Here is a 23,518-nt window from a genome sequence, read left to right as displayed (position 1 = left end):
AGTCGGGGCTGAGGTAAGGAAAGAGGGAGGTGTTGGCCCGGGCTTTTGCCGGAAGCGCCTTAGCGCAGCTAACTGATTACCTCATCGGAGTCATCGCGCGTCTACAGGGTACAGGCCTTGCTGCTCGCCGACCACTCAGGCATTAAGGCCACAACATCAGATCCCCGCCGCCACGCAGCATCCGTGCGCCGTTCACCGAGCGCGAGGCCCAAGACAGCGGGATCCCCAAGCTTACATAAGGACCGAATGGGGCATCAAGTGGAGGCTGTTCGGCATTTTCCCTCCAACCTCGCGCCGTTTTATCGCAGCGCAGCGCACCGCACCGCAGCCCACTCGCATCACCTCCACCTTTGCGCGAGCTTCCCTCTCGCGCACACACACACACACACATCCCTCAAAAGGCGGCACGCGAACACCATTTCAACCTCGTTCGACCCTGTTCCTAGTGTCGCACATCACTTCGCGCGACGGCCTTCAATTCTGACTGGTGCATTGGGGGTTCTGGGACGGACAATCTGGAAGGAAACCCGCGCGGCTGTCTGCACTCTTCGCATCGAGCCTGCGCGCATACTGGATGGGTCACATATCTTAGTGTTTTTTTTCTTGCTCTGTCGTAAAAACCAATGCATGCCTGAGAGGAAAAGAGAAAAAGACAACACCCTCCTGTATCGACATCTAGAACCCATACCTCCTCCAAAGGTACATACGCCCTCGCGCTCCTGCCCAACAAAGGGAGACGCTTGACATCTTCCCGCCCGCCACAAAAGCAACCACGCAAGCATGTCTGGTAAGTGTCGCAACCACAGTCACGCTGCCCCGCAGCCAGCCACCTCGCTGCTGCCCTTCTTTCCCAGTACACACGCGCGCGTCTTTACACATTACCTACCCTCCAGCAACATCTAATCATCATGGTTCGCGCAGGAGAGCCGGAACCGCGCCGATCGGTGCGCGCGACCAAGGGCCAGCATACCAAGGCCTTCGACGACCAACCGATCGAGCCCCCCAAGAAACGAGGAAGGAAGAAGAAGCAAGAGGAGGAGCCCGAGGAAGAGATTATCCGCTGCGTCTGCGGTGCCACGGAACAAGATGGCGACTCGGAAGAGCCTTGGATCGCTTGCGACAAGTGTACAGCATGGCAGCACAACGTTTGCATGGGCATGAGTGTCTTTACGGAAGACCTCCCTAAGAATTACTACTGCGAGCAATGTGCTCCTCAGGACCACAAGGAGCTTCTGGCTGCCATGGAACAAGGCGAGCGCCCGTGGGAATCGCGCCGGAAGGCCTATGAGGACGAACAGAACGAGAAGAAAAAGAAGAAGAAAAAGGGCGGCAGGATTGGGAAGCGCGCGAGCGACCCCAAGGAGGACTTGTCGCAAGACGCGCGAAGCAACAAGGCCGAAGACTCCCCCGCTCCTTCGGAGACCAAGGAGAAGAAAGAGAAGAAGGACGGCGCCTCCAAGGCGACCACGGGAAAGCGCAAGGCACGAGACGAAACCATTGAGAAGGACGCAAAGGTATGGATGACATGACCTCTTGGCATATCCAGTGTAACTCTACTGACAGAACTGCCCTAGACACCGGCCCCCAAGCAGCGCAAAGTCTCTGTGCCCGAAGCGTCCCCCGTCGTCAGTTACACTGCACCAGCCGACCTGGATGCGAAGGTCACGGATCTCCAGGAGGACCGCAAGGGCCCGGCCCAGCTTCTGCAAAAGGCCATTGCCGGCATACTCACTGCCGCTGTCAAGGAGAAAAGTGTCGTTCTCCCGAAGGATACTAGCGTCGCGGCGAAGGCAGAGCGTCTAGCCCTCGAGATCGAACGTGCAGTTCACGATGCGCATCCGGACCGGAGTCAGTATGCGGCGCAAGCAAGGATTTTGTACGCCAACATGAGAATGAACGGCGACTTAACCAAGAGATTGCTGAAGCGGACTCTTTCGCCGCCAATGCTGGCCACCATGACGGCCGATGAACTAGCCACAAAGGAGAGACAGGAAGCCAATGCTCAGCTGAAGGCCATCTCGGAGAAGCAGTCGATCTTGATTACCGATGACGGCCCTCGCGTTCGCAGAACACACAAGGGCGAAGAGATTGTCGAGAACGAATCATTTCAGCAGAATGATGATGGGAGATCCTTCATTCGGCGGCCTAGTGGCCGAGACGTGGGAGATTCGAATTACGAGAACCCGGTCGAGCTTTCGGCCCACTCTGGCCTGCATATCGATACCCATGGAGCTCGGCACTCACCCAAGCATCCTGACTTTGATATCAATAAAGTGTACGCAACTGTCAAATCCCCGACCAGCGCCCACAACCGCCGGCCTTCAGCGCCAATCCATGGACCCGGAGTGGATCCCGATGTCGACAGACTCCTCCAGGAGGAGACGGACTCGCCTCCCTACTCACCAACGGAAGAGACCGATCCGGACGTGGTTTGGCGTGGCCATTTGGCCATGAGCTCGATCGCCGACTTCCCGGCGGCAGCTAGGTTCGTTGGCGGGGCCAACCTATCAAGCACGATTGGGTTGCCATGGACCAGTCTGATTCCAAGGAGGCTCGCAGTAGCAGGTCGCATTGACGAGCAGAAGGCTATAGAATACCTATGTGGCCTGCGGTACGCTGATCAGACTGATATTGTCGTCGTGGCGGTGTCGCCGACCAACGAAGCTTCCCGACGCGAGTTCCAGGCCCTTTTCGATTACTTCGTCTCCAAGAAGCGATATGCCGTCGTCGGCGAGAAGGGTGTCGGCAATGTGAGGGACACATATCTCGTACCCGTTCTTCCTGGCGAGGGTAACGTCCCTGAGTTCATGCTCAACTTTTCCGACAATCTCGTCCCTCAGAAGAGAACAGAACCCATGCTGCTGGCTGTCTTTGTGTACCGGAACAGTCCCAGGCAGCCTCAATTCGGCGGCGGTGCCGTCTCGCAATCACCCGTCATGAATACGCCAACTCCCACACAGGCCGGGATCCCTTCAAGACAGCCGTCAGTCTCCGGGCCAGCGTTCTCGCCAACCGTTGCTCAGGGACCCTTCCAGCAGCCGGGCCATCCCCCTGCCGGTAACAACGGGCACGCATCGCAGGAGCACCCGACGCAGGGCGCGCACCAGGTTGTGCCGCCGAACCAGCCTCCTGCGGGCTACGCAGCCCATGCTAGTCCCGAGGCTGAGAAGCAACAACGTCAACAACAAGGCCAGGTCATTGCACAGGAAGTGCTTGGTCCGTTGATCAACAGTCCTACGGTGAAGTTCCTCTTGCCGCAAGCCTTTCAAATGTCCCAGACGGAGTGGCAGGTCATCCGGGGCATTCTGGAGAGAGATGCACGCGCACGAGATGACTTGGCGTATCTCAGTCAACTGTTGGAGAAGCAGCCGTCAGTCGGCGGTAAGTCTGGTGACGCACCGCCACCTGCAGCTCCTCATGGGGCACAGGGCGTGGCGCCTTCAGCATGATCCGCGTAGATGTCAAGTGGCGGGATGGGTAGTGGAGGTCGAAGTTGGTGAGTGATGATGCACATAGCTTTCTATTTGCGGCAAATAACTGTTCATGGGGCCCTTTTGTTTTCTTTTCTTCTCTTTCATTTTCGTAGGTCTTGGGACTGAGAGACGGAGATACCGCTCCCTCATGAGTAGGGATTTGGCCAACGCTCAATGGGTTCTGCTTATGGAGTTTATTGTCTAGCTCTATCGGATTAAGGCACAATAGAACAACAGTATCATTTGAATGGAATGCACGAAAGGTCATGACGATTGAGATGTGGTGACTACTTCCAGACCGAGCCAGGTCGTTGGATGCTGGAGCCTAGGATGCGGGCAAAGTCAAGGCCGGTTCTGTGTCGCGGAACACGGCATCGGGATGTCGTCTTGGCCTCACAATAGACTTTCGGTCATAGCAATGCACACCTACGGGTACAGTCTGTCAGCCCACTGCAGTATTTTCCTCGGGCCCGGCGCGTCGCAGCTAAGCTTCCTCTACCGATGCGCAAAAGGACCCTGACGTGCCAAGATCTCATCTCGGTCATCTCCAGCACTGGGTCTGTTGCGAGTCAACAGCCCGGCATGTCATGCTGTTCGACCCATAAGAATGCTGAAACGGAGAGCCGTCAGTGGGCCAGCGGCTGGCAGCTGTGAAGAGAAGAAAAGAAAAGAAGACAGCCCGGCTTACCCCGGTGTGCCACAGCCGCTCCGGGTCCGGTGCTGCGGTTGCTTGGTGCCACCTCCCACCTCCCGTTCCCCGTCTGGTTGTGTCCTGCCACTCTGCCACCCTGCCATCTGTGTGACGAATGAGCTTTCAGCCACAACAACCGGGGGTGCGCTGTCAATCCCCCCCACTACGCCATGACGACAACTCTCCTGAATTTAGAAACACGGGACCTTGGAGGAAGTTCAAGCATTTGCTTGGGGCAGTTTACTTAAGGCTGAGCTGAGACCTGGGTCCGGACCGCTTTTTTCTCCCCTTGGAGAGACAAACAGCCGGGACACTTCTAAGATCGAGAACGAGAGAACGACTACTACCTCTTCCGGAACTTCGCCCATTCCTTCGACTAACACTACGCCATAAACCATAACACATACTTGTGCTCAAACAATCGTAAGTCCGCCTTTTCGGATGACGTCACCCTTTGTTGTCAACGGAGACCAACAAGTTCATCAACTGACGCAACCTCCCAGATCACGCCGCCTCTCTCCTACACAGTTCCCAGACTCTCCGCCTCCTCTACAAATAAACACCACAATGGCGTGCGGCTCCGCTTCCTCCGGCCTCGTCAACCGCAACGGCCCCGGCAGCGCCGCCACCTCCATCATCGACAACATTGTCAAGCCCGCTGAGGCCACGGGCGGCAAGACAAAGTGCATCGAGTGCGACGGCTACGAGTGCTGCTGCATTCCCATCCCTTGCACCGTCATGTAACGCGGAGTGACTCGTTGGATGAGGATGGCGAGACAGCCGTCTAAACAATGATCTGGAAAAGGAGGAGGGATGGGATGCGTATTATCGGCGATGGAATGGCAGTGGATTTGATACCGTGTGCTGCGAACCCTTTTTGTCTTTTTCCCCCCCTGTTTTATTTTACGCTGGCATTAGCCAGCTAAGCATGAATCTATGATTTTGTCCTACTCGTCTCTCCTCATCATCTAATGCTTCGTCAACTAGTTGTTTTCTCCACGCAATGTGACATCGCGTTGTTGGCTGGTTCCTCGTTTCTCTTGAAAAAATGGGTATCTATGTTTGTGACTGCGCCCCCTGATTATCTGTCCAGAGCCGAAAGATTTCTTCCACATAGTCGTCGTTCAGAATGGAAGGAAACTCGATGGTGGTCAGCGGCCTTACGGCGACGGGCATCACGTCCTCGTCCCTCCGCTAGAGAAACAATGCATCTGCTTCCGCCCACACCTCCTGCTCTCTTGCATTGCCAAAGGCCTCAATCTCCTTGGCGGTCAGCTCGCCATCGACCGACATGCTGGCTTTTCCTGGGACTTTGGGAGTTTCGATGCTACCAAGGCCCTCGAGAACGCGCTTCGCTTTATCCACCTGGGCCCTGATGGCTGCCGTTTCCGCCCTTGTGCGGTCGAGGTTCGATTGCATCAGCGCAATGGCCGATTCGCGGGCTTGGTGGGGTCGGTATTCGTTGAGAAGATGGTGGAAGTTGATAAGGAGAGTGCGCAGGTCTTGGATTTTGTCGGCGCCCTGTCGGAGAGTCAGCGAAGATACGGAACTGGGAATGGGGGCATGAGCTCACGTCGTCTGGCATCGTCGCCATGACGCTAACGAGCTCCAAGAAGTTAAGGAGAAGAGACTTGGCCATCTTCTTGAGCTCGAATGCACGGTCGACGGGTTTGCCATCTTTTTCCTCCGAATGCACCGGTGCCAACCGCTGGATCTCGCCCTCCTCCAACGAAGGAAGCTTGTCGTCGAGCTACGCGGATTGTCAGCGTATCCCATGCTGTTGCTACCATCCTTGCTGGAAACGTACAGTATAGTTTCCTCCAAGGACCTTCCAGGTGCCTGTTGACGGTTCGGCTGGTGGTTGGAGGTTCATGAGGTCTTCCGGGATGTCTAGAAGACGGACGGGCAGATCCTTAACCGCGACACCATTCTTCTCGGCCTCGGCTTTGCGAAATTCGCCAATGCGAGATACATTCTCGGGGGTGAACTGCCTCCAAAACGGAGGCGGGTTGGGAAAGGTTGAGGCCAGCGCATTCTGCGTTGGCTCCTCTGCGTTGTCGGCCATGTTCGATGGTGTCGGTCGGTTAGGGAGGAGATGCGTTCGGTTCCTCAGCAAGACAGAGTGATCATCGTCCAGCTTTTGTTAGAGTAGGACAGGAAGAGGGGAAATTCTATCTCGGTCAAGTTGAATGTTGAACGTTGACCGAAGAGGTAGATGCAGCAATTCGGCGCGAGCACGAGGAGCAGGACGGCGACCTTGACGGGCCTTCAGCGCATTCGGAAGCGAACGCGACCGTCGACCGACACTGGGAAGCTGCGTTGGGGGGTATAGCGTCGGCAGGCCCTTCCTTCCCAAACCGCAATGCGGCAACACACCCCGCTGTTCCGAATTAGGACTGGTGCCATCCCCGCCCCACCTGGCACCTGCACCTTCTGACAGCCGGGCAGTTGCGCTGCGTCGTAGCTGCCAATACCCAAGCAAGAAGACGATTTTGTCCCTCTTCTCTCCTTCACCATTCATGCCATTGAAGCCATTGAACATACTCGCGAGCTTGACCGACTTTGAGGGGAAGCTGCACACAACGACGTGTCGCGAAGACGCATCCACATAGAGCATGGCTGACGTCCGGTCTCTCCTCCGTCAGCAGCGCACTGCCAGACGCATCGAGCACCCTCATGCTGCCTATTCGGACGCGGGCAAGCTTCTCTGCACCCTTTGCCACGAGGCAATCAAGTCCGAATCGCTTTGGGACAGCCATACTCGCAGCGCAACACATACTACGAAGCTCAAGGCTGCCCAACAACAAGCCTCCGCCAGTGCAAACGGTTTGGCAGCCACAGCCAACGGCGCGCCTTCGAACAAGCGGAAGCACGACGAGGATGATGACATGGATGACGAGGATGCGGCAGAATCTGTGCGAAAGAAGCGAAACAGGGCCAACATGAGCACTCCCGCGCGTTTGTCCGCCGGCGAGTCGGACCGGGACCTCAAGGACGTCACGCTCACACCGCCGTCGCTGAATCGTCGGACGTCGACAACGCCAGTCCAGGGCGTCGAGATCCAGATTCCTTCGCGGCCCCATACGCCCGCGTATAAGGATGGGGCTTCTTCGAACTCGACACCGACAGTGCAGCCAGTTGGTCCGTCCCCGCTGGTTCCGCAGGAAGCAGCCTCCGCGAACGCGGCTGCGGCGACATCGGCCGCGCAACCGAATGGCGTGGCTGCGGGGGCTGGGTCTGCCGGGGGACAGGTGGACGAAGACGAATGGGCTGCTTTCGAAGCGGATATCGCAGCAACGACGGCACCCTACGCGGAAGATGCTGTGATTGCGGCCCCAGCCATGACCGCCGAAGAGACGGCCGCGGCCGCGAAGACGGAAGAGCAAGAACAGGAAAAGAGACGTCTTGCCGCCGAGAAGGATCTTTTGGATGAAAAAGAGGAGGCCGCCAGAGCGTTGGAAACGGAGTTCGAGGACATGGAAGAGCTTGAGGCCAGGGTTCGGAAGCTGAAAGAAAAGCGCGAGGCTTTGAGGAGACAGAGTGATGCGGGCACGGTTGTGCCTCTTGCCAAGTCTCTTGAGAAGCCTGCCGGAGCCACCGGAAAAGAGAATGTGGAAGCGGTTGGCGAGGAGGAAGAGGAAGACGAAGATGAGGATGGGGATGACGACGACGATTTCATGGGCTTCCGCTTTCGTGCATGACGATGAGTCTCTAATGCTTCTCCTGGATCCAAGGATGCTTGTTGATTGGAGCGGCGTTTGGACGTCTCGGTGTTGTATAAATACTGTAACTTACCCTTTACTTCTGGTTCATAATATGACGTCTCGTGGCGTACTTCCCAGCCATTTTACATGGGAACTTTGAGTACAATGTATTCCCAATGCTTGCGTATTATTGATCACGTATCTAATTATACCTAGTAAAAACTACTTTTCGCCATTATCCCCCATGTTAGGGGGTGAAGTATGTGTTCCCCTGAGCTCTCCCGTCCATATGTCACACCCTTTCAATTGCACGTAAGTGAGCACGGCGTCATTCCGACACCACGGCCGTTGGCGCGCGAGGCTTATGGACCGGCGCCGTCGAGGGTGAGGAGATGCTCTGGTAGACGGTCGCCGTGACGGTGTTATAGACGGTGACAAGAGTCACGGAGACGGAGCAGACCGAGTACGTGGGTAGGGCTCTCTCGGTCGTCACGCTCGTGGCCGTGGCCGTTGCGACTGCGGTGGATGTGACGACGGTAAGGCTGGGACCGTCCGTAGGCTTCACGCACTTGGTACCGTTCCAATGCTTGCAAGTGTGGATCGACGTCGGCTTGGGTCCGGTACTGCCGTCGCCGTCGTCGCCATCGTCGTGTCCATCGTTGTCTCCGTCGTCTCCGTTCGGGGGGTGGGTAGGCTTGCCGCCGCCGCCGCCGCCAGATTTGGTATGGGTGCCTGTGGCAGAGCCGCTGTTCGTCTTCGTGGCCTCGTCATCGTCATCGTGGTGAGGCGGCTTGGTCTCGGACCCGTCGTGAGACGTACGCGTCTTCGTCCGAGTGTGCTCTCCGTGGCCTCCGGGAGGCTTCGTCTTTGTGGTGGCGGTGCCGTCGGGGCCCTCGATGATGACCTCGGTGCAAGTGACTGTCACTTGTTCGTCGACGGATTTGGTGACGTGGACCGTCTCAGTCGCAATTACGGGCGCACGAGTGATTGTGATGGTTGCAGTGATGGTCTGCCTGCTCACGGAAGCAGTATGGTAGAAGGTCTCGTGGACAGTCTCGGTCTTTGTGGAGAGAATTGGCGTTTGTTCCGCTACGGGCGAGCAGGCGCAAGTGTTTGGGTTGGGAGGCGTGCGGCCTTTCAGGTTCTCGGGCAGGGCGCTTGAGAACGATGTCAAGGAAAGGAGGGCCAGAGCCAGGAAGCTGCCTTGATAGACCATTGTGGGTAAACAAAGTAAGTGGCGAGGAAGATTAAAGTCGTCGTCAACGTAGACCTAGACTATTGACTGCCGCTGCACCTGCAGGAGGCTATTTCAGAAGCTTGGCTGAATGGGTGAGGAGGCGGTTGATGATCCAAAGAAGACAAACGTTGACAAAAGAGTCTGGTTTATATGCTTCTTCGGCTCATACAACCATATCGGCATAGATTAGCCATGGCTAGTTTCGCAATGCGCCTTGTGACATAGCATCGCGGAAGGAATGCCAATTCCCTGTATTGCGACCTATTGCTTCACGAGGCACACTAGGCTCGAGAAAGGGAAAAGCGCGCGGACACCAAGAGGCTTCTGGAGTTGAAAATCTGCGTAGGGAGTTACAGATTGCATCGCTTCATTATCCTCGGCTACTCATCATCCGCTTGGATGGTCGTCATCCCAAAAAGGACGATGGTCAAAGCCCGTTTTGGGCGACAAAGGGAGCTCCCAAGTCAATAGTCTGCAGCACCGACCGTTTCTAGGGATCAGGGAGAAACAATGAGGGAAAAGAAACATCACAGGGCTCAATATTGAAGTCCGTGTTTAAAGGGAGGCCAACCTTCAGCAGCTGAAGGTTGGAAACTCGGTTACTCCGCCGATAATATAACCCAGTGGGCACTGGAGAACAGCGCAATACCCAGCTACGAGAGCTCGAACGGATAAGTATAATGGCCAGTGGGGATGACGCCGAGATGTCACGCATGGTGTGCACCGCAGCTGCGACGGAGCAGGTTCCCCATTGGGCGCTGGGCGACTGTCGGTTTTGACAGAATAAAGTGAGGAAACGGAGATGGATGGATGGGTTGGTGCAAGGTCCAGGTTTCGAACTGACTGCCGGGTCCTCCAGCATTTTTTTTCGTCCCAAAGACCAGATACTCGGCGTGGAGCTCGGCGCTGCCCGTCCCGTCCCGCTGTGGGGTCCCAGCCGGCAGATCAGATTCTCCGCGCCGCGTCCGCGACCGCCTGCCGAAATCAGAACGTCATTCCATCGTCGGAATCTTGCGGTTTCTGCCAACAGCATCATAATCACAACACGCGCCATTAAGCCAGCCATCCCCGCCATCGATTGCCAGCACGGAGTCGGGTTGCTGAGCTTCTTCCACTCTTTTTTTCGCCATTTCTTTCTTCAGCATTCTCTCTCGTAATATCCGCGCGCGGAGCACTGCATCACCGACGACTTGCGTATCGCTCGACCAGGGACCGACCGGCCGACTCCTCGATCACGATGGGCGTTTGTGCGTCATGCCTGGGGCGGGGAAACAAGGACGTCTATGAAGAGGTGGGCTACTCCGCATCTCGCGCACTTGCAGCGTAGCATTCGGCGGCTGACGGACCTTCTCTAGGACGAGGAATCGCGACTCCTCTACGACGATCCAAACAATGTGCACTATGGAAGCTTTGGGGAGCAGAGCGTAATCGGACAGGAGGATCCGATGGAGGTGCAACGAGAAACCGAGGCTCTGCAGCGAGTTGTGGCAAAGACGTCCGAGTACGTACCCACGACTACCGACTCCCGACCCAAGCTCCGGGACCTCGGGCTTGCTCTCATGCCAGAACCAGGTGTGCTAACATCGGTCTTCCTAGCAACATGGTCGACATTTTCGAGATTGCCCCGCAGGATCACGCACATCGGCCTGCGCCGACTACCTTTGCGTATGCAGGACAAGAAGCCCGCATTGTGCGGTACCAACACCTCCTATCGAAGCTGGCGTCCAAGGACGAGGCCCCAACTGGTGTCCAAGTGGACTGGCTTCCCCAGGAAGACGACACGATTGAGATGCAGCGCGGCGTCCCAGCAGTCAAAACCGAGTCGGACAAGCCCCTTGTCGGTACATTTGCAGATGCAGCAGCGGCCATGGTATGATACGCCTTGGTCATGAGTCGTTTCCTCCTTTGGTCTTCCCCCACCCCCCTCCCCGAGACCACGGCCAGAGCGGCTAAGCTGTGCTCTTTTGCTCTGTTATTTTCCCCCTGTCCCCCTCGTCGTGTATTCTCAAAGACGTTTGTATTGGTCGACGCAACGACGCAAGGTCAAGGTCCCGTCGGATTACGGCAACATGGAACGGATGGCTTGGAGTGACGACATTTTTTCCCTCTTTTCCTCGATACCCCCCTTCAAATGGAGCATGCAGACACACACTTTCAAACCCACCCACACCCACACCCACACCCACACAAAGCACTCAACATAGTAGGCATCCATCCACATTTACTCACATATCGCTTTTTCCCTCTTTTCTATGTCGAAACCCCTGTACTTGGTATCAAAAAACCCTTGTTTCATACGCCTGGGCAACAACGAGGTTTATGAGAAAGGTGGACACAATGGGCCCAGGAGACCACGAAGTAATCAATGAAAAATTCGATCCATCCCACTTTGAAGGGCCCCCTGGCTCGTACCACGTCGGGCCAATTAAATGCGTGTCGAATATTCTTCAACGGCAGGCCATGGGTCGTTAGCCCATTAAAAGCTGGCCACGTGCACCTCCGGCTGATGTTTACCTTTTCTAGTGTGGACCCTATGGCAAGGGGATGTTGCATCCTAGCATGGCTCATAGCTCGAGGCCACCGACTTAGCTTCGATTTCGGCCGATGGAAGGGCGAACGTCAACTTCTAGACAGGAGGGAAGCATTTTGGAGCCTCACGTCAAAGTCCTCGACGTCCGCCATTCAGGGTTGTGCGGGAGTCTGTGCGGCTCCCGTAGCTCATTGGCGGAGACAAGACCAGGAAATGGTACCTTTGAAGTGAGGTGGGATGGACGACATGAAGAGGAGGGGGTGACTGCTGCGGCCAGATGGGGCGGCCTCCCAGTCCCATCCCATCAAGCCCGACACCACCACCCACCACCCTCCAGTCCGTCGTCCCTATCCCCAGTCTGAGGTCTCCCCTAGGTACGCTAGGTCCTCCTCTCTGCTCCTCCCGCTCCTCCCTCCACTTTGTCTTTGGGTCAGATGACAGGTACGCTTGTCCATACCTGAGCATGTTTGGGAATCCATGTCGATAGCGAAAGAGAGAGAGAGAGAGGCACAAAGAAGGGCTCGGGACTTGCTCAATGCTCGCGGGGTTCTCGTCTCACCCGCCACTCTCTGACACGTGAGGACTAATGACGTCTATTCTAACCACAGGCTTCACAAGCTCGTCATTGGGGCACAAGAAAGTCAGACGCAGCGGGTAACGGGACGGCCTAGACGACGCACCAAAGCGCCGCTACGTGCCGTAGCCGTACTTTTGTCTGCCTGTTTACCTTGGCCAGATCGACGCAATACCGTCTGCTGTCACTCGTTTTTGAGCTTTCACATGTCCTTCTCATTCGCCGGAAGAGTCCGCTTTCTGCAACTTTCTTGCCTGATAAGCACGCCAAAACCTGCTGGGTACGCAGCTGTGCAGAAAAAAAAGTGGGAGAAATCGGAGGACCATCATCCTCTTCAATCCATGCTTGCGAGCCCCAAGAAAGAGAGCCAAACCTGCCCCGTCCTCCTTCGGAACCATTCGCTTTTCAAGCCCGAATGCTTCGGGCCCATGCCCTTTTGCCCGAGCTTGCGAGGCTCATAGACATAATGATACAGCAAAAGAGGCTTATGAGAAACGGGAGAGAGAAGCGGCCGTGAGGACAGGGGAGGTCAAGAGGAGAGAGATGCGATAATGAGGGGCCATATATTATGTCCCTGTCGCCGTCTAAGCGGCGGGCTCCTCTGCAACAAAAAATACTCTGAGCTGTCTTCTCTTTGCGGGCACGCGTACTTTGGTACGCGCGCGCACACACACATAATGCCCGCACAAGCGCACAAATTAGCCATACAGAAATGTCCTCCGGTTGAATCGAGTGTACAGTAATTCGCCTCTCCGTAAAGTTTTTTTCCCCCCTCTACCCCCGTTTCTGAAAGAGTCCAAAGGATCGCCCCCCCAGCCTTAGCCACGAGAGAAGACCTAAGGAAAAGAAGAAAAAGATTGCAAGAAGCAGCGAATGAACGGCCGTTACGTGGTTCAACTGTGGCAGAACCCATCTGTCCCGCCGCAAAACTGTCCTCTTCCCCGCCTCCCTCTTCCCCTTGTCGTCGTCTTCATCTTCCCGATTTCCATGTTGATCATGGGCCTTGTTCCTTGTTCCCTCCATCGTCAATTGTATCCCTCAATTGAGAGAGAATTGAGGACCACTGACCATTCCAATGTTAGCAAACGGTCCTGCCTAGTACCACCTCCGACTCCGTTTGCCCCTCAGCGGCTCCCATCTAACCACACACACACACGCATATGAGAAAAGAAGAAGAAAAGAGCCAAAGGTACAACTGAAGAGAGGAAAGCGGATATGTGGGAAGCTCTTGGGGGGGGTAAATGAGGACGAAACGAAAGGAGAGCAAGAAAGAGCTTCAACATACCCTTCTAGGAACCTCGACTTCCCTCTTCCCTTCCTGATCTTCAGCATACCTCCAACCATCAGACCAGGAATGACTGGCCATGGCGGTCAATTTGCCAACGTGACCCTGTTCCAATGCGAGGTGGTCATCTCGTGGATCTGGCGCTCGACCTCGCGCGCCTCAACAGTCGTCCGCTCAATGGTCGCCCTACGGTTCCCTTCGCGGCGCCAGCGCTCAATGTCCCTGTTCATCTTGTCGAGCCGGCGGTGCTTCTTGTCCATGTCGTAGCACAGCTTGCACCGGTCCGGATCCAGGATGGTCTCGAACACGAGCTTCAGCCCGCACGTCTCGCCCGTCCGGTACTCCTTGTTGCACTGCTGCTTGAACTGACCCCATCTCCAATATCCGCAGGCCCAGCGTGTCTGATAGAAGTAACACATGTTTTGTGTGGTTCCGGGTTGGTTTTCTTCTTTCCTTCGTCTTCTTCTCTCGTTTTCTTTTGGGGGGCCCCCCTTTTCTTCCCTCTTTTCGTCGTTGCTTCTCCCTCCTTTGCTCTCTCCTTTGTCGATGGTACGTCGTTTCTTCTTTTCGGCAGGGCCTTTTGGTTTTTCTTTTCTTTTCCCCTCTCGGGCCGGTCCGTCTGGCTTGGCTAGGGGAGAGGTAACTAGCTAGTCGAAGCGCAGAGATATGGTGGAGAACGAAATGGAGGAGGCAAGGTTGAGAGGGAGAGGAGGAGTATGGGAAGAAGCAGAGAAGCGAGAGGAGTAGAAGTGGTTCGTTCGGGGGTCTCGGGTGTGATATGAAGTCACTGATGCTAGGTTTTCTTTTTTTTTAATGATCGTGCTGGACCTGAAGCCCAGGACAGAGGTTTGTTGGCCATCTTTTATCTATGCTTTTCCAAACCTGTCTCTGGACTTTTCTTTCGTTCTATTCTTCCATGTTGAGCCCCCCTCCCCTCCCTCCCTCCCTCCCTCTTCTTACCCCTCTACGATATGCAATACCATGCTGTACACAGTAGCGTCTCTTGTCACTTGTTGTCAACGGCCCCTCCTTTCCAGGGGTAGCTCTTTCTTTTTCGGCTTGGAGGGGGTTTGCTGTAGCTTGTTGTCATGGGGGTGACGATGTGTATGTGTGTATATGTATGCGCGTCGGATGAACGACAAGAAAGAAGGAGGGGCGTGTGAAGAAAACAAGAAGTAACAATGGCAGAAAACGAGAAACGGACCAGTACGAAATAAAGAGACCTGTTGTAGGTACTTTGTTGTTCGCAGAGAAACGGCCGCCGAGAAGCAGAAAGTGGCAGTGGTGTGTGGTCTGGCAGCCCGTTCCGGCAGGAGGAACAGGAAGTTGTCGTTCGCAACCGCGATCGAGAAGTCTTTCTTGGGGAGTTTTTTTTTTTTTTTTTTTTTTTGCCAAACCCTTCCCTGGGCAAAAGCGGTTGGGCAGCAGTGGTGGTGGTCTCTTTTTGCTGACCCGGCTTGGGGTGTGGGTAATGGGGGGTGCGCTGTTTTCTATGTTTGAATCACCGGCCCGGCTCTCTCAAGGGTAAGATGAACCGTTTCGTTTTGGTCTGGCTTTCACCTAGTTTTTGTGGTTTCTTGTTATGATTTCGATCTCGCTGCAGTTATTTGTGGCCTCGGCACCAACTCCTGGCCTTGGCCCGTTGTTGTTCTGCCATGCAGGATATCATCGATTTGGGTGCATCCTGCTCTAGTGTGCTAGGGGACATTATGGCTAACGCAACTTTGCCAAAAAATATCGAAGTCGTTAGCCTAGACCCGCGCGATATGTTGTCACGATACCTCCATGCACACTTCGACTACAATGCACCGCATCGCACCGCACCGCACCTTTCACTAAACAAACACATGGATGCGCAATTTTCATACATTATACGTCTCACAACTGATTGTGTATTGGACCCGTTCCTGATTCGAGAGGTAGCCAGATTCAGTTGGCCAACTCCACTTACACGGCCCTCTCGCTCGCCAAACAAGACGGCCCATGTCGTCGCAGAAGACATGAATAACTCGGAGAGAAAATGGAATTTGTACACTTGAATCGAGGAGCTGGTGGCAAATTTCGTGGCTAATCTTTTCAAACTTGTGCTATTTGGTCAGTCGAGCTTCATCGCCGAGCTCATCGTCTGAGGTCCTCCGTGGACAAGACAGGTCCGGACCGCATATCAGGCCTGCCATCCACCATCCCGCATCTCGAAGCTGAGGCTAGCGGTCATCGGAGGACGTCTGCTTGCCACGTCTGTCGGAACCTCGAGACAGCCCTTCCTGGGGGCCATGTTCGTCGTTAGAATTCTCCACTCTCGAGCATCATGGCATAGAAAAGGTTCGATGCCAGGGGGAACCATGGGCAATATGCAAGGCCTTTTTGGTCTAGTCTTACTTGGGAGAGGGAAGAACAAACAAAAGAGTACAAATATGGAAGGTTGGTGTGGGTGGGTGTGGTTGGCAGAAGCCGTTCGGACTGTACCTGTCAAAATCAGGAAACGATTCATCTTGGTAGGTGACATGTTCTCTTTTCCCCTTAACTTTCTGCTTATCGGGCATCTTTCCCCTCAAAGTTTTGAGCCGGTAGCCGGCCAACCCCTGAGCCTCGCAAGTTGCAGTTCGTCTATTTTGCAGTCGCATTTTCACACGTCCTACGTAATATTTTTGCTTTTCCCAAATTCTTACAATCCCCCCCCCCTGCAACGTCGAGGCACAAGTCTGGCCACTATATCAAAGATACGCAAGGCGAACGACATCGTTCCACTTCCCAACGGACATCTCATCTAGGATGTGATGTGCAAATGTGGGTTATTGCAGAAGACTTGCAGTTGTCGTCTCCCAGGAACAACCCTGAACGCAACCCTGGTGCTTCCTCTCTCTCTTCCTCGACGGTCCCGTTGCGGGCTAGAACCTGCAGGGAGCCTTGGGGGTAACGGCTTTAGCCTCCCACTCGAAAGGCAAGGCTGTTGTTTCTTGCCCGCGTTGCGTGCGGCCGCTGTGGAACCTCTCTTCCACACACAGTACATTCACCCCCCGGGCCCCCTTCCTTGTCCCGGCCTCCTTGGTTTTGTTTCTCCTTACTTTATTTGGACTCCTGACCATCACCGAAGCCCATCTTGCACGAGACAACAGTCAGACCGTGGTGGGGGCCGAGTTTCAGGGATATTCTTACCCAGGAGAAACTCGGTCTTGGCAAGAGTGGGCATAGAACGTTGGAGTCGGCATGAACCATTGAAGAGTCCAGGCTGGGTCGGTGCGGCATTGTTCCCCCACACTACTTGCCATACGACTGAGACACCACGACGAAGCTATGTCCAAGACAGCTAGAACCGCAAGCCATCAGAGTTGACCGAGGGCCGCTTCATGAGACCGTCTCAAACCATGACCGGCTGCATAGAATGGAACGTCATTCAAGTGGCATGGCTGCAAGGTTGACATGCCCGTCCTAATCGGCCGCCACCTTTCCATCATTCTTCTTCCGCCATCTTCGGTCTACTGGAGACGAAACGGAATCGATTTTTCGGGCTGTGGGATGGGCCTCCACAAGGTTAGGCGAGGCACAATCTTCAAGGAAGAATAGCCGCATTGAGACCTCGGAATCTTTGTAGCCACTTGGGCATGAAGATGTAGAGACCAGGACGAGGCCAACTCAACATGCAGGCGACATCGATCTCAGTACATCAAAAAAGAAAGAGCCTTGTCACATTGAACTAGACCTGCCAAAGCCGGAAACCCGCTTCTTGAGTCAATCGACTTCCATTGACGAATTATCGGCCACCCCGGACACCCTTGTCTTGCATGGGCTGCTTCCCTGGAGGGAACGGCTGTTCTTCTTGTCTTTGCCTTACAGCGGTGGTGTCCACGTCGCCTCCATGGGCTGGGGGCACGATGGGACATGCGGCCTATTGCAAATCTCTCTGAACTGTCTTGGTACCTAAGAATTTCCGCAGCTCTAGCCCCTCACATGTATCCTTCCACCTACCCCGATGTGGACGACCCATTGGTTCCATCGCTGGAGTGCCGTAACTCACGGCAGGCAAGAAAGATGAAAGAGCCGAGAACAGTAATAACAAAGTCTTCGGTCGTTGGTTCGAGTCCTCAGCAGGACAACGTGGCGGCCGGCCGCTGGCCATGGCCGGTGTTCCACCTTGCATTGCGTATGGTCCACGTTTGATCCCCGACTGAGGTGCATGCGCCTAGACAAGAGCCCTGTTGAAAGTATCTCCTGACGAAGGTCTTCGTACGCTCACTCCCTTCGGCCCTGGGTTGACTGGCAGTGTACCTGGTTCGCCGATCAAGGATGCAGGATTGCGCTTCACACCCGCCCTTTACTACGAACCTCTGAGTGGGTGACATGTGGCTTGTCAAAATTACCGGAAGATGCTCCCCGGTGATACGCCACTGACTAGATTGCGCTCTTTCTCTCTCTCTTTCACATACGCTCTCTCATCTCTGTCCACAGCTCACTTAGCAACAGTTGTGGTTTTTATTCTAATAATGGACCATCACTTCTCCTGTTGGTTAACATCGCATGCAGTGTGGCCAGGTAATAGTTCTGCAGGCACTGAAAGCCAACGAGATATGACTCTAGTGATCGGGCAATGGCATGCAAGAGTTTGGTCCGGCCAGGAGAAGAACAAAGCCTGGAAGTTGTGGCAGTCAGGCTCAACACATATCAGGCTCAGGTTCACCTAGCAGGTCTACATCGAACCAGAGATTTTGGAAGAGACTGCTTCAATACGAGCTTAGCACATGGGGTGACATGAACAACGGGGGGGGGGGTCAAGCGGTCTTGGAAATACCTCCCTCAGTACCAACGCCACCCTTTATTTGCTGTTCAGGGATTACAAATAGGGAACACCCTGTGTGGGCCATCGATGCGCTGTCAGCTTGGGGACCGTTTCTGGAAAGGCTTGCGTTTGTGGACATCAATGGCCCCAAATCCAACATCTGCAGGTGCCCCCTTCCCTTCGACACGGTCATTGTTGACTGCCTAAATAGAATAACTGAAATGGCCGGCAGTGCAACCTATGTGACTTAGGCGACACTGTGGCCAGCGGGGTACCTGAGGGTCTCCTTGGGGACCGTGGTGGGTGTGAATGAGGCCATTGTCGCGGCCTGGTATCGTTGTGCGGCCGAGTGATCCGCCGTCGGTGAGGTCGCCTTCCATCTGGCCAGGTGCTTGCCCGTGACACTCGACTTGGAACTGATGGGCAAGCGGAACGGCCCGTCGGCCGTGGGCGATATGCTGAGCACGGCCTTGATTAGAGTAGAGTGAAAGACGAAAATAATCCTGGACATGGAGCGAGGTGGCAATGGAAGCACTCTGTGTAGCCCTTTCGGGCGTTTGCCTATCATCAGCAACTCCGATGTTGCCACTCGGCAAACGTAGTCTGCAAGAATTTAAGACCAACAGACACCCTGGACTTCCAGGAAGCGTTCGCAGGTCACCCAGGTTCTTGGAATATTGCGAATCATGTGTTGAAGAAGCGACTCGTCTTTCTCTGGGATATGGTTGGACCCAAAAGCAAAAAAGAGCTGAATAAAACACCAATGACGGACAGCGGAAACGCACGTCAGCACGCCACTCGTGGAGGCCACGAGACGGTAGGGTCTAGACATGTAGACAACCAGAACACACTTTGGGTGGAGCAGCTAAACTGAGCTGCGTCATGTCCCTTGTCCGGAGATCATACCGGTGTGGAAACCTGCATATAGTTGTCACCTCCAGCTGTACCGACTCTAGCAACCGTGACATCAACCTTGAAACCCGGCGGATTAGGCATTGGGGATGGAAGCCAGAACGGGAGAGGGCGATGTCAGTTCGAAGGTGGGTCGAAATCACGACAGAAGTCGAGATAGTTTGACAACATGCGGTGCGGTACTAAGATGAAGGCGGGTAACTGGGTACAGGAACGGCGGCGAGGCCGACGGGTCAGACGGCCGGTGGCAGAATCTGGTGTTCGTATCCTGCCCAAGAGAGTGGTATGGATTGTGTTCTATGCCCAATATCAATGTTTGCATGGCTCGCCATGTCGTGCGACCTTGCGTTCAATGCCGTTCGACGCACCAATAGTTCTGGCTGATGCAACGGAAGATGGATGTAAATCGGATAGCGGGTGCAGTCTCGTCTTCGCAGGGATCTGCGATCCGCTTGGTTTGATGACACGTTAGCAAGCCGAGAGTCTTCGCGCACTCGCTGTGACGCGTTTTGGTATTCATCGGGACGCAACAATGGCTAGAACGGGTGGACCGTATCCTGCGCTGCCTATTGCCGATGCGCGCGCATAGCAGCCGGTGGGACGCGGAAACATGGCCAGAGGTAATGGAAGTGTCATGGAGGTTTCATGGAAGTAGCTGGGACGAGAGATTCTGGCTGCTGCATGATGATAGGAGCGCGACGTGAGCTGCCAGCGTTGTGACAGCTAAGTGGAGAGCATGTTGAAGCAGCCGGGGTCAAGGTTCTTTAGACAGCGGCTTGTAATAAACGTCAGTCGATCGAGAAGCCCAATTGCTCAGTCTAGGGGAGTACTTTGGTAGGCAGGAAGGGGGAAGGCTTCGGTTTCTTGGATGCTTCGTGGTCGAGCAGGCTACAGAAGTGGCCAAGCAATGGACGGTCTCTTGAGGGGCCACATCCGCGTCAAGGGCGAGGGCTTGTTCAGATGTCGGCCAACGGACCATATGAGAGAGGCATGTTTCGTATCGTGACGCGAACCATCGCATCTGAGCTTGACGACAGGTAGACAGTCCAAGATAGGAGTAAGGCAGGATAAGGAAGCCATGGCGATGGTGGCCGTTTGTGGCTTGAAGATGTGAAAGGGATATTATTAGGACGTTGGAAGTCGCAGTTGAGCTCAGGGCCGGACCGATGGGAGCTACCTGAAAAGCGGGTCCTACGGAGGATCCCCCATCACCGCCCCGCCTCGGCGAGATCTGCTGCTAGAGCCACGCCCTCAACAATCGAGACAAGGAAGGTAGACAAGGTGGTGCAGCAGCAGGCACCACCACCTTACCTGCTGAGAAGGAGAAACCAAAGCGAGAAGGCACACCGAACAAGTATCCCAATACCTACATACCCAAGGTAGGTAGATTTCAAGATTTACCTGCCTTACACTACCTATCCTACCTACCTAGGTACTTCCGTCTGCGGCACATGTGTCTTCTGCCTTAGGCTACGCGTATTCTGCGCCGAGTTCTTAAAGACAAACGAGCCAATGATGTATGCCGGGCATGATATTATGTGTTCAGCATCTGGAGTTGCATCAAGGTTTCCATCATCCAGACTATCGATTGACAAACACGAGGTGGCGACGGTAGGGGTTTCCGTCGTCCGTCGGCGCCGTTTTCCAATTTCAACCCAGGAGGCGTTTTCCGCTGTGTCGACCCTACAAGATCAACTCCCTATCAACATGACCTTGCCTAATTTTTCGACTTCAGAGAGCGATGATATATGAATCGCAACAAGTGCACATACACGCCTTCTGTACGAGAACCGCTTCTTTCCCCCAAAGACGGCGTTTGAAGATACAGGAGGTACGTACTGATAGCTCCACTTCATTTCATCTACAGTGTCCACTGTGACAAGCGGCCTCCTCTTGCGCACTGTGACTCCGCTTCTACCCCTGTCCCTGATCCTTCCATGGCTGTGTGACGCAGGCTGGAACGACACTTGACCTTTGTGGGCCCCGCAGGCTGGAACGACGGAGGCGCAAGCTGGTGTAATGCATCTCCTCACCAAGTCCAGGCAGGCACCCAACCCCCCCCACATCGTCACGCCTCTTTCTTAGCCCCCGGATGAAAGGCATATGCGAGCTTAGGGAAACAAGCAACATTCACCGTTCAAGCCATCCCTTTCTGCTGCGTTTGACGGCCTCGACATCGTTACCACTACTCCACGCACGCCTCTTCATCACTCTTGCTCGCATTCCTGGCCTTGGATTCCGTCCCAGTGCCCGGCATTACCTTGGTCTTTCTCGCCTCTCTTTGCGCCTCGACATTCGAGCATCGCCTCATGATTCTCCCTTCAATGGTCGGCCTCGCATAAGGCACTGCCTGGCGGCGTCATCCCGTCATCATCCCACCAGACCACTGCCTCTTACCATTTCCCATGCCGCTTTTGGTTCGGTCCCGCAGTCGATTTTCGCTTTGACCGACGCCGCTTATCCGCCCGTGCCGCCGTCTCGAGGCGTTTCTCCTGCCGGTCGCCGGTCGGGTCTCGAAAGGCCAGTCGGTCACCTTCTCGGCACGCGCGCGCAAACACGTCTTCACGCGAGGCGCCCTGTTTCACAGGGACCCGCGCGGCACTCTGATCGTCCCCTCGTCACGTCCTCGGCGCAACTTGTTCGTCCTCACGCGACATTTCTTGTAGTCGGCTGCGCCTGAGCCGCTCTTTTGCGCGCTGTCTACCCTCCTTCCCTGGTTACGCAACCCTGTGCTTGGCGCCAGCCAGTCACCGGATCGGGCTCCGAAGAACCCTCCACAGTTGCGGAAAGCGATCGACACTTGCTGGGACGACGATAGCGACCACGACCACGACGACGTTTTGCGCAACTCCACATCGCCGCATTGCCGCTGTATTTGAGCTTCACGGGGCGGAGTTTCGCTCGCTCTGATTCTCGCCGCCTCGTCGTTTGCAGGCGATTGAGTCAGTCATGGACGAAATGCACGACGAGATGGCCTGGGGCCGTCTCTTCCCCCCGACCCGCCAGCTTGCTCCATCACGTTCATCGTCTCCCGCAGTTTCTGTATCCGCCGGCGATCACGGCCCTGGCCATGCCCATCACGCGCAGCTCGATTCCACGTACGTGGCGGTCGCTGATGCCCGACCAGGTTTCCAAGCAGACGATGGAGCCCGTGCCGAGCAGCACTGGGCCCCCGAGGCCTCCTCTCCATCGTCTTGTCTGACGCTGTTTCGACCGCCGTACCAATCCGCGGGTGCCATCTCTGAACTCCCAAACGAGATCATGCTGCACATCCTCGGCTATCTGGATGTCAGTGACCTGTTGTCCACTTCGAGGGTAGGCGTTTCCCACATCCCCAGTGACTCTATCTACTCCACAATCGACCGATCCTTTGTTTTGCCTTGACACACACTGCCTCCCTCGTGCCTCCCTCGTGCCTCACACGCCCGATCCCACCCACGTTCGTTGCCCCGTTCGAGACCCATTGACCTATTGACTCCGTCGTTGCTGAACTCTGCTGATGGCACAGACCAATCATCACCTGCGCCACCTGTCCCTCTCGCCAATTCTCCATCACTATCGGCTCCGTCACACGCGCGCCATTCTGCCGCCGCTGCTGTCCTCCCCTTCACGCCCTTCTCTGGCGGAGCTCATCGCTCGCTCCATTTTTCTGACTCACACGTCGGTCGTCTCGCGCCGGCTGGCCCGCTCGCTGGTCTCGATCCGACTGTCCCGCCGCCTTGCTACTCGGCCTTCGGCTGAAGCCCTCGTTGAGCGGGCCGTCCTGCCACCCGAGTGCGTGCCCGGCATGAGCATGGTGCAAGTTGCGCCCGCCCTCGTTGCTAAGCGGCGGGCCATCGAGAAGGAGAAGGTCAAGGACGGCCTGAGGAAGTGGGTTGAGGGCGTATGGAAGGGCGAGGTCCGCCAGCGGGAGGAAGGCATCAAGAAGTGGGAGGAGAGCAAGGGTGTCGGGAGGGTCTGGCGTCTCAGGCGGTTTTGGGAACGGGTCTCTAGAGGCGACGGCGCCGGCCTTCGGTAGGTGGTCTTGTATGTTGTAGTGACTGATGGTGTACGCGTGATTCTGGGATTCGGGCGTTGTACTACCGCTCCGGGAGCGGGTTGAGGCGCAGTTGGTTCTCTGTATCCGTCCAATGTGTAGATGATAACGTGTATTGTGAAGACAGCAAGGATTCAGTTGTCACAAGCACACCTGGAACAGGCTTGAACACTGGGTTGCGTGAAGTACATAGTGTCATTATGAACGAGGCGCTCAGTGAGGGGAGAAAGTATCGATAGTGAATCCCGCAGAGTGCCGAGCCGAAAGTTGTATTAAACGGAGGTTATGCTAAAGCTACTGTT

General features: G+C 55.3%; 8 protein-coding genes across 8 annotated transcripts; 4 read left to right on the top strand and 4 right to left on the bottom strand.

The window, feature by feature from the left end:
- Window positions 1-780: 780 nt before the first annotated feature.
- On the top strand, window positions 781-3,481 carry CH63R_08445 (SPOC domain-containing protein; the record flags this gene model as incomplete). Its single annotated transcript, XM_018303419.1, has 4 exons — window positions 781-787; window positions 922-1,514; window positions 1,575-3,381; window positions 3,429-3,481. 4 exons carry the CDS (start codon window positions 781-783, stop codon window positions 3,479-3,481), a joined length of 2,460 nt encoding a protein of 819 aa, XP_018155442.1.
- Window positions 3,482-5,358: 1,877 nt separating this feature from the next.
- On the bottom strand, window positions 5,359-6,229 carry CH63R_08444 (RNA polymerase ii mediator complex protein; the record flags this gene model as incomplete). Its single annotated transcript, XM_018303418.1, has 3 exons — window positions 5,359-5,685; window positions 5,738-5,914; window positions 5,972-6,229. 3 exons carry the CDS (start codon window positions 6,227-6,229, stop codon window positions 5,359-5,361), a joined length of 762 nt encoding a protein of 253 aa, XP_018155441.1.
- Window positions 6,230-6,779: 550 nt separating this feature from the next.
- Window positions 6,780-7,865, top strand: CH63R_08443 (Zinc finger protein 830-like protein; the record flags this gene model as incomplete). The annotated part of the gene is made up of 1 exon (XM_018303417.1): window positions 6,780-7,865. The coding sequence occupies one exon, from the start codon at window positions 6,780-6,782 to the stop codon at window positions 7,863-7,865; it is 1,086 nt and encodes a 361-aa protein (XP_018155440.1).
- A 331-nt stretch (window positions 7,866-8,196) lies between these two features.
- CH63R_08442 (uncharacterized protein) lies at window positions 8,197-9,084 on the bottom strand (the record flags this gene model as incomplete). The annotated part of the gene is made up of 1 exon (XM_018303416.1): window positions 8,197-9,084. The coding sequence occupies one exon, from the start codon at window positions 9,082-9,084 to the stop codon at window positions 8,197-8,199; it is 888 nt and encodes a 295-aa protein (XP_018155439.1).
- A 1,258-nt stretch (window positions 9,085-10,342) lies between these two features.
- Window positions 10,343-10,981, top strand: CH63R_08441 (uncharacterized protein; the record flags this gene model as incomplete). Its single annotated transcript, XM_018303415.1, has 3 exons — window positions 10,343-10,396; window positions 10,461-10,606; window positions 10,702-10,981. 3 exons carry the CDS (start codon window positions 10,343-10,345, stop codon window positions 10,979-10,981), a joined length of 480 nt encoding a protein of 159 aa, XP_018155438.1.
- Window positions 10,982-13,580: 2,599 nt separating this feature from the next.
- Window positions 13,581-13,913, bottom strand: CH63R_08440 (uncharacterized protein; the record flags this gene model as incomplete). Its single annotated transcript, XM_018303414.1, has 1 exon — window positions 13,581-13,913. The coding sequence occupies one exon, from the start codon at window positions 13,911-13,913 to the stop codon at window positions 13,581-13,583; it is 333 nt and encodes a 110-aa protein (XP_018155437.1).
- Window positions 13,914-18,515: 4,602 nt separating this feature from the next.
- Window positions 18,516-19,264, bottom strand: CH63R_08439 (uncharacterized protein; the record flags this gene model as incomplete). Its single annotated transcript, XM_018303413.1, has 2 exons — window positions 18,516-18,737; window positions 19,175-19,264. The coding sequence occupies 2 exons, from the start codon at window positions 19,262-19,264 to the stop codon at window positions 18,516-18,518; spliced, it is 312 nt and encodes a 103-aa protein (XP_018155436.1).
- Window positions 19,265-22,129: 2,865 nt separating this feature from the next.
- On the top strand, window positions 22,130-23,198 carry CH63R_08438 (F-box domain-containing protein; the record flags this gene model as incomplete). The annotated part of the gene is made up of 2 exons (XM_018303412.1): window positions 22,130-22,495; window positions 22,689-23,198. The coding sequence occupies 2 exons, from the start codon at window positions 22,130-22,132 to the stop codon at window positions 23,196-23,198; spliced, it is 876 nt and encodes a 291-aa protein (XP_018155435.1).
- Between the last annotated feature and the right edge of the window lie 320 nt (window positions 23,199-23,518).

The sequence above is a fragment of the Colletotrichum higginsianum genome, chromosome 6, assembly GCF_001672515.1.
Source record: "Colletotrichum higginsianum IMI 349063 chromosome 6, whole genome shotgun sequence".
NCBI lineage: Eukaryota > Fungi > Ascomycota > Sordariomycetes > Glomerellales > Glomerellaceae > Colletotrichum > Colletotrichum higginsianum.
This window is presented reverse-complemented; position numbering and strand designations above follow the sequence as displayed.